The sequence below is a fragment of the Gopherus flavomarginatus genome, chromosome 3 (assembly GCF_025201925.1).
Source record: "Gopherus flavomarginatus isolate rGopFla2 chromosome 3, rGopFla2.mat.asm, whole genome shotgun sequence".
Lineage (NCBI taxonomy): Eukaryota > Metazoa > Chordata > Testudines > Testudinidae > Gopherus > Gopherus flavomarginatus.
This window is the reverse complement of record NC_066619.1, coordinates 222,029,038-222,044,421: the sequence shown is the minus strand read 5'-3', so window position 1 is coordinate 222,044,421 and position 15,384 is coordinate 222,029,038. Positions and strand designations below refer to the sequence as shown.

At 39.6% G+C, this 15,384-nt stretch overlaps 1 protein-coding gene across 17 annotated transcripts in view; it reads right to left on the bottom strand.

Annotated features, from left to right (window-relative positions):
• TENM3 (teneurin transmembrane protein 3) overlaps positions 1–15,384 on the bottom strand; it is an 857,073-nt gene that overhangs the window by 53,218 nt on the left and 788,471 nt on the right. For 14 of the 17 annotated variants that reach the window (XM_050945288.1, XM_050945292.1, XM_050945294.1 and 11 more), the window contains 4 exons: positions 6,912–7,179; positions 6,230–6,373; positions 1,150–1,399; positions 709–729 (listed from right to left, as the gene is read on the bottom strand). In XM_050945288.1, coding sequence (XP_050801245.1) covers positions 709–729; positions 1,150–1,399; positions 6,230–6,373; positions 6,912–7,179 — 683 coding nt within the window. The remainder of the gene's footprint in view (positions 1–708; positions 730–1,149; positions 1,400–6,229; positions 6,374–6,911; positions 7,180–15,384) is intronic. The other 3 variants (XM_050945293.1, XM_050945295.1, XM_050945299.1) reach the window with 1 other exon arrangement.

The window sequence follows — 15,384 nt, the reverse complement described above, 5'->3', positions numbered from 1 at the left end:
CCATTTACATTCATTCTTATGGGGAAATTGGATTCACTTAACATTGTTTCACTTAAAGTCGGCATTTGTCAGGAACATAACTACAATGTTAAGCAAGGAGTTACTATATGTTTCTTGCCCTTGTAGTTGCACAGAAAATCTTGAAATATGAATCCCCCCAAGCCCTAAATCTGAAGGCTAATAAAAGGAACTCAAATATATTACATTTACAAATCTCATGACTTTTAAGCTATTATCATCATATTTTGGGCCAGCCTAATGGGTTTTGAATGACTGAAGTTGGCAATAATGCTGCCAGCAAGAGATAAGAGGGGAGCCAGAAGCAGGGTTTAACACTGGGAGACAGGAGAAGGGAGCAGGCAGCATAAATGGGAACAGTGACTGGGGATCAGAAGTGACAGAAACTGGGTACAGAAAATGGGAACCTGTGGCTAAAAGCAGGATGCAAAAGAGGACAGGATTTGAAGGAGCACAAGGAACAAAGAGCGTCCTTAATGAGACTGAGAACAGAAATTGAATATCAGTAATTCTACAACTTGACAACTGGCCTAACCAGAGGCAACATGTTCTCCTTTGACAGCTGAAGTCATTATTTTTGAAAAGCATGCCTCATACAATAAAAATACTGGAAGTGACTAATCCACAATATACATTCATTTGTAAAAATGGACAGTTAGAAGAAATATACATCTCCTTAAAAATACTTACCTATGTCTAAAATCTTTATTTCTTGGTGGGAGCAAGTAAAGAAGAGTAGAAAAGCAGTATTAGAAAAAAGGTTAGAAAAGAAACGAGGAGTAGAAGGCAGAATTTAAACTACTATTACTCTAGTGAAGACGATGAATTACAAACTTTGATCCAACAGAGTTAACTTATTTTGACTCTAAAACAGGAAACAGTAAGGCTAGTTTGAATTGCTACAATATTTTTAGGTAGAGATATGCATAGTTAAACATTTTAGAGTTAATCAAATTTACTTCATGTTTTATTTGGTTCAATTCTTTTGGTTCAATGCATTATATAAAAAAAACACATTTTATCTCCAACTGAATTTGATATATTAACTTATAAAATGTCAGAAAACTATCCCATATTTTAATTCTCAACACCACCTTAATTGCAAAAGTCCCAGACTGGGAAAAGGCGTACCTTAGTTCAAGAACACTAGTCACGTTTCCAGATGGGAATATCCGCCGAACATAGTTGAAATCCCCTACGTACAGGCTGCCATCTATCCCACAAGCTAAGGCTACCGGAGCTAGTAGTTTATTACCATCAGCTTGGCCGTTGCAACTTGGGCATGAGATGCTGCGTCGTCGTCCATTGCCCATGATGCTACTAACAACTGGAGGTTGCTGAGAAATAAATTGATTTTCACCATTTCCTTTGTAGAGGATACCTGATAGAAATAAAAATACAATTGCTTCCCAAATCAAAGTCACATTCAGGAAATGATGATCATTTACAGCAAACATATCTTATGCAAGACTTTTTTTTTCATAAAATTCATTAATATTACAAATAAATCAGAAATATACTTAGAGAACCCACAGCACCAAATTAAAAAACATTGAAAACAACCATCTTGTCCAAAAGATATAGTAGAATATTAAAAATACTAACATCTGTAATATGAACATGTTTATAATCATTCTGTTTATAACATTTTTATATTTATAATTGAGGGGGATTTTTTTTTGAAAAAAATCACAAAAATCACATAATCCATTTACTTTTAATGAAACATATGCTCCTAAATCCCTTTGGTTTGAAAATTTCCCTCAGAAGACTGGAGTTCTAATTCCATGTACATTGATTATGGTAAAAGATGGGTTTATATTTGTGAGTTTCATTCCTGTAGTCATACTGTAACTAATTAAAAAATATCCTGTTACATATGACTGGACCACTACCACATACATCAAACATTAATAAGGGGCTACTTCAAAAAAGTTCTGTGACTCAATTTCACATTATAAAAGAGTTTTTTTCACTGTACAATAATAATCTATCCCTGGTAACAAAGTCTGCACCTAGAATACATCTGCAGTTATAAAAAATGTCAAATACAACAAAAAATATCGTGGCAGGCCAACCTGCTCCTTAAACCTAATTCTGCTTTGAAGCATGAGAAGTACAGTCATTTTATAAAGACAAAGTAATGTGCCAGCAGTACATTTTTATGGCCTTCACAGGAAATGTGGGAAGCAAAATACATACCTGATGTTAAATTTTTCATAGTTAGAAAATTATGTTTGAATTTGGACTCAGTTAAATGTTACCAGTGTCCTCATTTTTATACAGATCAATGACTCCATCAAGTTCTGCTGTATGGATGGTCAGCTATTATTGTTATGCTCATATGTCACAATAAATCTTAATGTGGCATATTCCATGTAAACCACATGTCACTTTGTACTTTATAGTCCTACATGTTTTATTTATTGAGTACAAAGTTTCAAAAGCAGTTATTGATGCTAACACTTCTTTTTCGAGATACCGATAAAACAATCAATCTTACAAAAACCATTTAGGAAACTTGAGAAGGTGTGTCCCTCCCCTTCCCCCCACTTTTTCCCCAAGGCACTTTTTAAGTTGAAAAGAGATCAGAATAAATATCTTTCCTTTTTCACTTATACTGTTTTTGGTTGCTTCAGTTACTTTTTTAATGCCATACAATTCGGTAGAGGTAAATACTAGAGCAAATGTGCATTATGAAATCAGAAAGGATGAAACTGGCTTACGAAAACTTAAAGAAAAGTCATCGAAATAAGGCTGCATCATAATAGCAAAGGGAGTGTGTTTTTCATGAATAGTCTGAGGAAGAATGCATTAATGGCATCTGAAATCACCATTCCTATGATTACATCATTTGTGACAATCATGGAACCATAATTTTGCTGAAATAGCTAAGTTCTATCATTTTTATAAGAGGACTCCTACAAGTCAAGACTCTGCACTAGTGCACATGATTTATTCTGTCATTACTTTGAAAAATTGGTCCTTCATATTTCTCCTCTATTATCACAGAATGGAAAGATGAACATTAGAATATTTATTGCAGTGGTTCAGGGTGTCCATACAAACAGCTGTCACTGTCTGTACGCTACTCTGAATAAATTTCTCCAGCTCATCCACCTTGTCATTACAACTAACTACTTCCTTTATTCAATTAGACACATGTCACTTTGAAAAGTCATACTTGTCAAATCTACTCTTGAACATAATTTAAAGCCACAATCACTTCACCTTGTGAATAGAAACAACCTCATAATTTAAAAAAAAACTAGACTAAATAAAACATGCATCTTTGCATTTTTATAAATATCGTTAAGAATTTTGCATGGCTCTTTTCTGACATTTTATATTTAAATTTCCATTTCCTCTTATTTGGTTGTATTATTTTTCTACTACTCAGCAGTACCAGTTAGGCTATGACCCAACATATCACATCAGCTAAGCAGGATCAAACTGAGCCAATACATAGATGGGAAACCTCTACAAAATACCTGGATACTGCTGGAAGTAGCATTCTTCCCTCTCAGGATATAGCTACACCACGAATTAAGGTGTAATTGCAGTGTGATAACAATAGTAGTGAAAATGTGGTGGCATAAGGCTTCACTTCAGGTTACCTGCCACAGTACAAGCCTGCTGATGACACTGGGTGCATATTCAAATTGCTGGCCCATCCCGAAGTCTATGCCACAGTATTTTCACTGCTATTGTTACCTATGCTAGAGTGAAGTTAGAGTGAGTATGTCTACTTGCACTACAATTGCACCTTCAGTTGTGGTGCAGACATACCCTAGATCAGTACAGAACTGATGCCCCAACACAGTGTTAGAGGGAGACCCAGTCATACTTTCTGTAAGAGTATAGTGCATCCTGACCAAATTCCAACTTGCATCATTTCATTCTGCTTATCTAACTTCCCTTACAGATCCAACTGAATACAGTATTCTTCATTTCCTTTGCTAAACTCTTATGCCATGCTGCTGAACACTGTTAAACAGCTGCCTCATTTTACTCCAAAGTAGGCTATATTTCACTGGGGAGTGGAGCGATCCTCATATGAATTTTGGTTTTGGATCCGTTAGTACCAAAGCCACTATGTAAATTATAATTACTATATTATAATTGTGGCTGCTGCTATGTTGTCTAGGCAGTCCCTAGCAATCTCCACCACTCCCCTTCTCCATCAAGTGAGGAGCGGTAGGCAGGGTGGAACTGATTGTTGGGGGGCTGGTTCAATCTAGCTGCAATGAAGTGACACATGAAAATGTACAGGAGTTAGCAGTGCCTATTCTAAGAGAAGAGAGCCCCTCTGCATCATTGGCTTCTTCTTTATGTCAGTGTTCCCAAAGTGCTGCAGACTCATTCATGAGACATCCTGACAGGGAGTTGGGCAACAAGGAGAAGCATTAGCAACATGAATTGTAAATAGCCTTGCTCCATGGAAATGTACTGTGTGGGGTTGGGGCGGGGGCATGACATAACAGTCTATAAGAGGCCAATGAGAAGCATGTTAGACACATTGACACTGCTCTTGGCACCCATGAAAACTCAAATCTTACTAATTCACAATTGGTCCCCCATTAGCTGAAGTTAGTGAGAACATAAGAATAGTCATACTGGGTCAGATCAAAGGTCCATCTAGCCCAATATCCTGTCTTCCAACAGTGGCCAATGCCAGGTACCCCAGAGGGAACGAATAGAACATCATCACGTGATCCATCTCCTGTCATCCATTCCCAGCTTCTGGCAAACAGTGGCTAGCGAAAACATCCCTGCCCATCCTGGCTAATAGCCATTGATAGACGTATCCTCCCTGGATGTATCTAGTTCTTTTTTTGAACCTGTTATAGTCTTGGCCTTTATAATATCCTGTGGCAAAGAGTTCCACAGGTTGATTGTGCATTGTGTGAAAAAATACTTCCTTTTGTTTGCTTTAAACCTGCTGCCTATTAATTTCATTTGTTGATCCTTAGTTCTTGTGTTATGAGGAGTAAATAACACTTCCTTATTTACTTTCTCCACACCAGTCATGACTTTATAGATCTCAATCATATATTCCCTTAGTTGTTTCTTTTCCAAGCTGTTCCATGTCCCTAATCATTTTTGTTGCCCTTCTCTGTACATTTTCCAATTCTAATATATCTTTTTTGAGATGGGGTGACCACATTTGCATGCACTATTCAAGATGTGGGCGTACCATGGATTTATATAGAGGCAACATGATATTTGCTGTCTTATTAGCTACAGCAAATATGCTTTCTTAATGATTCTCAACATTCTGTTAGCTTTTTTGACAATCTCCTCAGGCAAGCAGTTCCACAGGTTGACTGTGCACTGTGTTGTCAAGCTGACTTCTAACTGATAAACAAGGGCCTCATTAAACGGTCATGGGATAAGAGGGAAGGTTCTCTCATGGGTTGGTAACTGGTTAAAAGATAGGAAACAAAGGGTAGGAATAAATGGTCAGTTTTCAGAATGGAGAGAGGTAAATAGTGCTGTCCCCCAGTGGTCTGTACTGGGACCAGTGCTGTTCAACATATTCACAAAAGATCTGGAATAAGGGGTAAACAGTGAAGTGGCAACATTTGCAGATGATGCAAAACTTCTCAAGACAGTTAAGTCCAAAGCAGACTGCAAAGAGCTACAAAGGGATCTCACAAAACTGGGTGATGGGGCAACAAAATGGCAGATGAAACTCACTGTGGATAAATGCAAAGTAATGCACATTGGCAAACATTATCCCAATTAAACATATAAAATGATGGGGTCTAAATTAGCTGTTACCTCTCAAGAGAGAGATCTTGGAGTCATTATGGATAGTTCTCTGAAAACATCCACTCAATGTGCAGCTGCAGTCAAAAAAGCTAACAGAATGTTGAGAATCATTAAGAAAGCATATTCGCCGTAGATAATAAGACAGCAAATATCATGTAAAATAAAATTTTGTAAGCTAAAAAAATGCAATAATATGCTTTTCATTGTGACACCTTTGTTAAGTAAATCCCAAAGGCTTATGTAATGTTAGGAGAGAGAAATATGGCATAAACTGTAAAACATGGAAACACATAAAATACTCAATTATTTCATACTTTGCTCAGGTATGGTACTTTTTTACATGGAAGAAAATGTTTGATTAATTTTAACGATATGTTTCAAGCAAAGGCACGAGAGTGAAATATTAAAATGAACAATGACAAGAATACGTCCTTACCATTCTGAACATCTAACACATGATGTTTATCCAATGTCCAACCACCCATGTTAGAGGCATCCAATTCATATCCCTGCAAAATGGCAGTCCGCTTTTCCCAGAGAGTTAGATCCAAACAAGACTCGTATTCATAACCTACAGACACTGGAATCATAATAAATCACATTTCATATTCCCCACCATTGTTGAAAAATGGAATTTTGTTCAGAAAAATAACATTTCTATACTAAACTTGTGATTTTTTTGCCCTCACAAACTAAATTAAAACCTGTATATCCTTTATCATACAGAGATTATTCAAACATTTCACAATTTAAAAAAGGAATTTCAGATGATTAAAATGATCTTGTTTTTAAAAAGAGCAGTAGACTGACTAAGTCTGTCCTAAGACAAGGGTGCAGTACAGAGTGGGTTTTTTCCACATTAATTTGCCACTGTGCTTAAAATGAGATTCACAAAAACTATCCACATTGGGCCTATCCTCCAACTTATTTAATACAAATGAAAAACTATCAATTTGTGATCGCTTTTTATTTTGAAATACATTTTTATTATAAAATTCTACCTTTAGTACAGTGCTGTTGTGCTAAATATTTTCTGATTATCTGATATGATCAGTTTCAGTTTAACACTATGATTCCAAGACGGTAATAAATTCAGAAAGACATCACACTGTACATACCAACAGCTTCAGATAAGCCATAGACCTTCTGGTTGTATGCATCGGTTTTATCCCATATGAAAGTGTAAGCCAGATTTGGGGATGCAGGGAACCATTTCTGAAAGAGTCTTCCCACCACTGCCACCATAAGATGAACCTTCATTAAGTTAAATGGTATAACAGACTGGGTCATCGTGATCTTAAGAACTGATTTATATCCTGCAGCTCTGGAGCTTAAGTATGATAATTTCAAATTAGTTCCTGGGATTGTAGTCTCTTCATGAAGTACCTAATTGTTGATAAAGAAACATTACAATAATGTAAGTTATTTTCAGATTAAACTGAATATAGCAGTATTTTAAAATCATATCTCAATCAACAGTATATTAAAATCCATAATGAATTAGAGCCTTTATCTGAACTGCATTTTAAAAAAACAAACATTTTAACAAAAGAAATCACAATACTGTGCTTTTTCTGAAAGACATCTCAAAGTCTTTTTGTGACGCAGTCGCTCAATTATTATTTTCTGCTGCAAGCTTTCAAAGACTTATGTACATCTCTTTTTTTTGTTTTTTTCCTGAAGAACAGTCCCAGTCTCTTTTTGCACAAGAGATTTGTCAGTAAAGCATCCTCTTTCTGGGCAAATAACTTCTTCTGCAGCCACCATCCATGCTGTATATCACATACAGTAACTGTGATACAGCTAGCACTCTCCCAATTGAAGATAAGTGAGCACTGGCCATCTGAGATCCAGCAATCACTCCTACATATCCCTGCATGAAGCTGACAGTTCTCTTCTGGGACACACACTTAATACCCTCAGAGGAAAGAATGGTTCTCTGAGCAACACCAACAAACCCAAGACACCATATATTGTGACAAGTCAATTTTACTATAATTAAGAATGTAGTTATGAAGATACTTGTTAGCATACAAAAATAATTCCTTTCTCCCATTCCTTGTCTATATTGCCTATTTAGATAATAAGTTTTACTGGGCAGGGAGTTATTGCTCAGAATGTGTATGTACGGCCCCTCGCACAATGGCGATCCAGATTTTGATTAGCGCCTCTAATTGTTACTGTAGTACAAATGTTAAATAATAACAGTCGTGTTTCATAAAATATCTGTTTTATTTCTGTACTGTAAATATTTTAAACTAGAGCTTTTTTCCATTTATTGCAAAGACACAGAAGCAGGATGCCTTAAGGAAAGCGTCCCCATATTTTCACTACTCAGACATCAGCTCATTGCTTTCTCATATCAGAAAGGTTCAATCCAGTTTTTATAAGTTTTTCCCCCTCCCCTGAGAATTAGAGTTTGTACGTCGTAGTTGGACATGAAGGATTTCTGCCTTCTATGGATCAAGATAGTCCATCACTTTTATTTCACTCAGGACTTTAACTGGATAAGAATCCTTAAATACTGAAGGCAGAGCCACCAAGCATCCCCATTAAAATGAAAAGGTTTCTATAAACACTGTTGTAAATCACATCTGAGGGCTGAATTAAAGCTGTATGGGGCCATAGCAGCACGTAGTGCTCCTGGGAAACAAATTTAGGTAGCTTTACTCTACTTTTCCATCCCTTGGTCCTGGGGACAACCAAGGCCAATGTACTAACTTATACTGGTGGATACAGTCTTCAGGGAAGCACTGTGCTCTACCCAGCTTCTCCACACCCCAGAATGCCCTCTATGTTGAGGCAAGGATCAATACAGGCTGCCAGAGGGCTGGCTATGGGAGCTCTATGCTAGGGAAATCCTCAGATGCAGTTTTAAAACTGTTAACAGACCCTTTAAGAGGTTGCTTCTTTAAGAGGGTCCAATGACCTGGCATATAGAGTTTAAGAGGCCTTAGATGTCATGTCATAATATCTGATAACGGATGGAAACTACTGCAGGTATATTAAGAAAGATTTACATTACATTAACTATATTTTTCTCTATCCTCATTCTATGACCAATTATCACTGACAGCAGCTTGGCTCATCTAAGAGGAGGCTTAGGATGCAACAAAGCTGTCATTCAAGTAAGGTATATATAGGCAAGCATCTCTCTTCTCCTCCAGTCAGAAACTCCCACACACTGTACAATTTCATATTACAGCAGAAAGGAAAGGAGAACTAGGATGGGGAACAGGTTACTAGGACAAGCCCAATTACTGATAAGTAATTCTTAATTGCCAAATATCTGCTCTTCCCACTTCACCAGTCAACACTGAGAGCAGGCGACACACGCTACTGTCATTAAGAAAGTGCTTAAAATTGGTGATATTTGTGTTGCCTCTAAAATTACTTGTGCAATGCCTCAGACCAAGATGCAGAGAGTATAGTGGATGCTCCTCTGAACTGGAGGGCAAACAAGTCTCTGCAGGCTAAAAATGTAAAAACCCATCCAGAGATATAAGCAATTGAGGATCTGTTCTTTTACTAAGACCTTGAAGGCAAAACAACTCTAAGATGTTTGAAGGACTCCCACGCTGCACTTAAAAAGTGAACTAACAGATGCTGTTCTCTTTCGAGGGGGGGGGGAGGGAAAGCATCTTGACTAGGGAAACAAAGGAAAATAAGGTTTCAGAGTAGCAGTCGTGTTAGTCTGTATCCACAAAAAGAACAAGAATACTTGTGGCACCTTAGAGACTAACAAATTTATTTCAGCATAAGTGCTGAAATAAATAAAGTGCTCTAAGGTGCCACAAGTACTTCTGTTTTTTAAAGGAAAATAACACATCCATAAATGAACACAGCATGATGGTTCCTGTTAGTCCCAAAGTTTACTCAAATCTTCTCTTGCAACCAAAAAGTATAGATGAGTAGTGCAAAGTCCTAAAGCATCCATCCACCCGCTTAGCTGAGAGAACAGAAAGTAAACAGGCCACTCTGGTGGGCATTTTCAGAAAGCTCTACAGTGGGTTTGGATGGATGTCACATTACGAACCAGGAGGCAAATTCAGGTCTTACTGAGATAAAAAACTGACTATTGCTATGGTAAGATTCACAAAGGGGGCTCAGCACTGCAACTTCTAACTCTCCTCTGCTGCTTTGCAGAATCCAAAGCCCAGAGGTAGGCACCCTGGCTCTCTATAAAATGCATGGGGAGAGCTAGGTATCTAACTATGGAATCCACAGCCAGCAAGGTGAGTGAAGTGTTCCTTATGTTAGCCACAGGAAATGCCAAGGAGAAGGGTGTGGTTTAAGCATTGCCCCTCAAAGGAATTTAGGTGCCTAAATCTGGGTCAGAGGGAGGTGTCCATCTTTGCTTGGGATTTACAGTCATGAGCTCACTCCTGGATTGAAGTGCCTAAGCCCTTTCTTGCAAACACAAGTAAGAGAATCTGCCACATACTCCCCCTTATAATCTTGAGCCCAGGGGTTAGAGCGCTCACCCTGGATGTGGGGGATGCTGGGGCAAATGCCCCACTTTGTGTGATTAGGAGAAGGGGTCTGAACCCACATTTGTAACCTTTCAGGACAGCACCTAACTTCTGGCCTATGGGATATTGTCATGGGGGGTCTCTCTCAATCTTTTCTGTTGAAGCTGTTCCACTTCATATAAATACTTAAACATTTAGTGGACCAGGGCAAGAGAATGCCTTTACATCCCTATGGTTCTGGCACTTGGTGGAAGACCACAGTTCAAGTCCCAGTTCCAATGATTATTTAATTATTTATACAAAGTTGAACAGCTTCAGCAACAGAAACTGAGGGAGACCCTACCAAAGAATACCCTACAGCTCAGTGGTCAGGGTGCTCACTTCTAATGTAGAAAACCCAAGTTCAAGTCTTTGCTCCACATTAGGCATGGGGGACATGAACCTGCGGCCCAAACATCCTTGGTGAGTCCTCTAACCTCTGGGTTAAAAGGCATAGACGTGGGGACACCACAACTACCATAATTTTTTGCTAGAAGGCCCAGGCACCACTATCACTTCTCCTGCTCCTGTATTTTGTGTGAGGACTAATCTTTTAGGTGGTCTCTGAGAATGCCTACTGGATTGGGTCTCACAGGGGACACAAATGGGAAATGCTTACTTGACGATCCTTCTAGATTTTAGGTATGAGCTGGGGGCCTGGGTGTCAGTTCTGATGCAGCTGTGCATATGCGCAGTGGCAGATTTTTAGGCACCTAAGCGACTTTTAGGAGACTAGGGACTTTAGGCCTAGAGACCCGGGGTTGGGTGGCAGCTGAGTGGGTGTTTTGAAGATCTAAATTTTGGACTTAGGTGCCTAAAATGGCACCCAAATCGCTTTGTGGATCTAGCTCCTAATCCTGGAAATGTAACAAGTCCTTACAAATCACATTGTTCTATTAGATGTGCCCTGTCTTAACAGAACTCCCTGAGAACTTTGGTAATCTAGGGGTGAGTAAGGAACATGCATTCCAGCTCTCTCCTGAACCATTAATTCCTTAACCTTATTACTAAAGAGTTAAATCAGCAGGCAGGGACAGTTTCTCACTGGTATCCGGATGGTGAATCAATTCAACAAAGAACTAGAACTAGAAGGTCTTCAAGTACAAAAATCAGAATCTATCAGCTCAGCCACTCTGCTCATATAGTAACTTTTCCCAATAGAGAATCAGAGTGTCTTGAAGAATGCTAATTCTACAAGGGTACTAAGTAATATTCCAAGTAACAAAATACTGTACTGAACAACTAAATCCCAAAGGAGGCACATTGCATTTATGCATGATCAAGCCTCTTAGCAGGACAACTGTGGAACACTAAACCTACAGTACTCAGATAAGGGTCATCTCAGTTTTCACAGAAACAGAGAAAATTTGTCCTCCTGAGAACTCAAGTTGGCCCATTCAGCCATACGTGGCCCAAGAGAGTCAATTTACCCATGTTGCAAAATGCCTTAGCACTGCAGTACTGACTATCGTAAATCACATCTCAGGGTTGAATTAAAGCAGTATGGGGCTGTAGTGAGTATGGTGAAACCGACTGGGTTGATATGCACTGATAGTTGCAGGACTGGAGAAGATACAGTCAGAGTGAGGTAAAGAACTCCTTCCCTCTGCTGAGTTTGGCTGCACTGAGCAACTGCCATGAATGCTCGAAGGCCCAAATCCACAAAGGGACTTGCACATTGCCAATGTTGAGTGTTGCAGTGCCTAACTTTTAGATGCCTAGCCACACAATGGAATTCAGAAACCCTGAACTGGATGCTTTGGCTCTTCATGCAATGCGTGGGAAGAAAGAGGTACCCACGAGAAGCTTAGGATCCACAAAAGCCAGCATGCTAGGAAGGGTGCTGCCTAAGCTAGTGACTAGAAGATGCTGAGGAGAGGGTGGATCCTAAGCCCCACACCTCTAAGTCCGGGCTAGAGGCAGGTGCCTCTCGCTCTGCTTGATATCCACAGCCAGAACCCTCTCACGGAGTCAGGGGCAAAGCCATTCCTTGCATTATAGATACAACAATGATGGAGGCTGTAGAAAAGCTTTAAGCAGATTGAAGCATAGACAAAGAATAAATCAGGATATTTACAGACTCCAGAGGTTTCTGGAGTATACAAAATAAAAACTGCTGGACCCAAGCTGGAGAGGATAAACCTTGAAGATATCTGATGAAAGGGTGTATACCCAGAACTAGAAACAGTTCTACAAACTTTAAGGGAAGTGTTAACAAGCTCTGTCAAGGTTTCCTCTCAAATTATTGTAAGGGACCTTGTGAGAAGCAAATCAACAGTTAGAGTTCCAGTTAAGACCAAATGAATGATAGCGCTCATCCATAGGACTGAATCTTCAACAAAACATTAGAACTGAACAAAGAAGACACCTGCTGACAGGTCTCCTAAATGTATAGTCCAAACCCCTAAATGCATGTTCCTGACCTGGAGGTAGCTAAAGCTGCCTGTTTGTCTCACCACTAATGAAACCAATGATAAGTGAAGGGAGTAGAAGAAAAAATATTTGTAGTTCCTATGCTTTCATTAGGAGGATGTGGGGCAGGAGAATACACTCTGGGCACCAAACTGAGCCAAGACCTGCAGAAACCCCAAGCCAATCTAATCACTTTGAGCATCCATGCCACAGAAAGATTCATCCCACCAGCAATATGGAATGTTAGACATACCTGGACAAGGTTTATAGTGGGAAAAGAGCTCCTTGCTGTTATGTTGTTTGAGAATCTCCTCGTAAGAATGGCCCCTGACAAGGGGTGGAGAATGGAGGTTTTGGAGGGGGAAGGGAGGTAAATTTGATTGCATAGTTGGAATGGATGATGTACCCACCTCAGCATTGTATTCCACTCCAGATGTGGAAAAAGAGTACTAAATGGTGTGTGGGAACTGGCAGGTGGTAGCATCATTGGTTTGCAGCTCTTGAACGTCCTTCAAAATTATCATTTAGATGGGCGCTGAGATTGGGATGATGATGTTGCCATGGAAGATGCAGGGAAATGGAACTTCTGAAGCTTGTGGCCATAGGCACCAACTCTGTGGGTGCTCTGGGGCTCAAGCACCCATGGAAAAAAAATAGTGGCCAGTTTTCAGAATGGAGAGAGGTAAATAGTGCTATCCCCCAGTGGTCTGTACTGGGACCAGTGCTGTTCAACATATTCACAAAAGATCTGGAATAAGGGGTAAACAGTGAAGTGGCAACATTTGCAGATGATGCAAAACTACTCAAGAGAGTTAAGTCCAAAGCAGACTGCAAAGAGTTACAAAGGGATCTCATAAAACTAGGTGACTTGGCAACAAAATGGCAGAAGAAATTCAATGTTAAATGCAAAGTAATGCACATGACAAAATATAATCCCAATTTTACATACAAAATGATAGTGCCAAATTAGTTGCTACCTATCATGAAAGAGATAGATTCATAGATTCTAGGGTCAGAAGGGACCAATGTGATCATCTAGTCCGATCCCCTGCACAAAGCAGGCCACAGAACCCTACCCATCCACTACTGTAACAAATCCCTAACCTATGTCTGAGTTATTGAAGTCTTCAAATTGTGGTTTGAAGACCTCAAGCTGCAGAGAATCCACCAGCAAGTGACCCATGCCCCACGCTGCAGGGGAAGGCGAAAAACCTCCAGGGCCTCTGCCAATCTGCCCCGGAGGAAAATTCCTTCCTGACCCCAAATATGGCGATCAGCTAAACCCTGAGCATGTGGGCAAGACTCACCAGCCAGCACTCAGGAAAGAATTCTCTGCAGTAACCCATCCCATCCAACATCCCATCACAGACCACTGGGCATACTTATCTGCTGATAATCAAAGATCAGTTGCCAAAATTAAGCTATCCCATCATACCATCCCTTCCATAAACTTATCAAGCTTAATCTTAAAGCCAGATATGTCTTTTGCCCCCACTACTCCCCTTGGAAGGCTGTTCCAGAACTTCACTCCTCTAATGGTTAGAAACCTTCGTCTAATTTCAAGTCAAAACTCCCTAGTGTCCAGTTTATACCCATTTGTTCTTGTATCTACACTGGTACTAAGCTTAAATAATTCCTCTCCCTCCCTAATATTAATCCCTCTGATATATTTATAAAGAGCAAGCATATCCCCCCTCAGCCTTCTTTTGGCTAGACTAAACAAGCCAAGCTCTTTGAGTCTCTTTTCATATGACAGGTTTTCCATTCCCCAGATCATCCTAGTAGCCCGTCTCTGAACCTGTTCCAGTCTGAATTCATCCTTTTTAAACATGGGAGACCAGAACTGCACACAATATTCCAGGTGGGGTCTCACCAGCGCCTTAAATAACGGTACTAACACCTCCTTATCTTTGCTGGAAATACCTCGCCTGATGCATCCTAAAACTGCATTAGCTTTTTTAACGGCCACATCACATTGGCGGCTCATAGTCATCCTGTGATCAACCAATACCCCAAGGTCCTTCTCCTCCTCTGTTGCTTCCAATTGATGCGTCCCCAATGTATATCTAAAGTTCTTATTATTAATCACTAAGTGCATGACCTTGCACTTTTCACTATTAAATTTCATCCTATTACTATTACTCCAGTTTACAACGTCATCCAGATCTTCCTGTATGATATCCCGGTCCTTCTCCGTGTTAGCCATACCCCCCAGCTTTGTGTCATCCGCGAACTTTATTAGCACATTCCCGCTTTTTGTGCCAAGGTCAGTAATAAAATGTTTAAATATGATTGGTCCCAAAACCAATCCTTGAGGAACTCCACTAGTAGCCTCCTTCCAGCCTGACAGTTCACCCTTCAGTACGACCCGTTGGAGTCTCCCCTTTAACTAGTTCCTTATCCACCTTTCAATTTTCATATTGATCCCCATCTTTTCCAATTTGACTAATAATTCCGCATGTGGAACTATGTCAAATGCCTTACTGAAATCGAGGTAAATTAGGTCTACTGCATTTCCCTTGTCTAAATAATCCGTCACCTTCTCAAAGAAGGAGATCAGGTTGGTTTGGCATGATCTACCTTTAGTAAAACCATGTTGTAATTTGTCCCAATTACCATTGACCTCAATATCCTTAACTACTTTCTCCTTCAAAATTTTTTCCAAGAC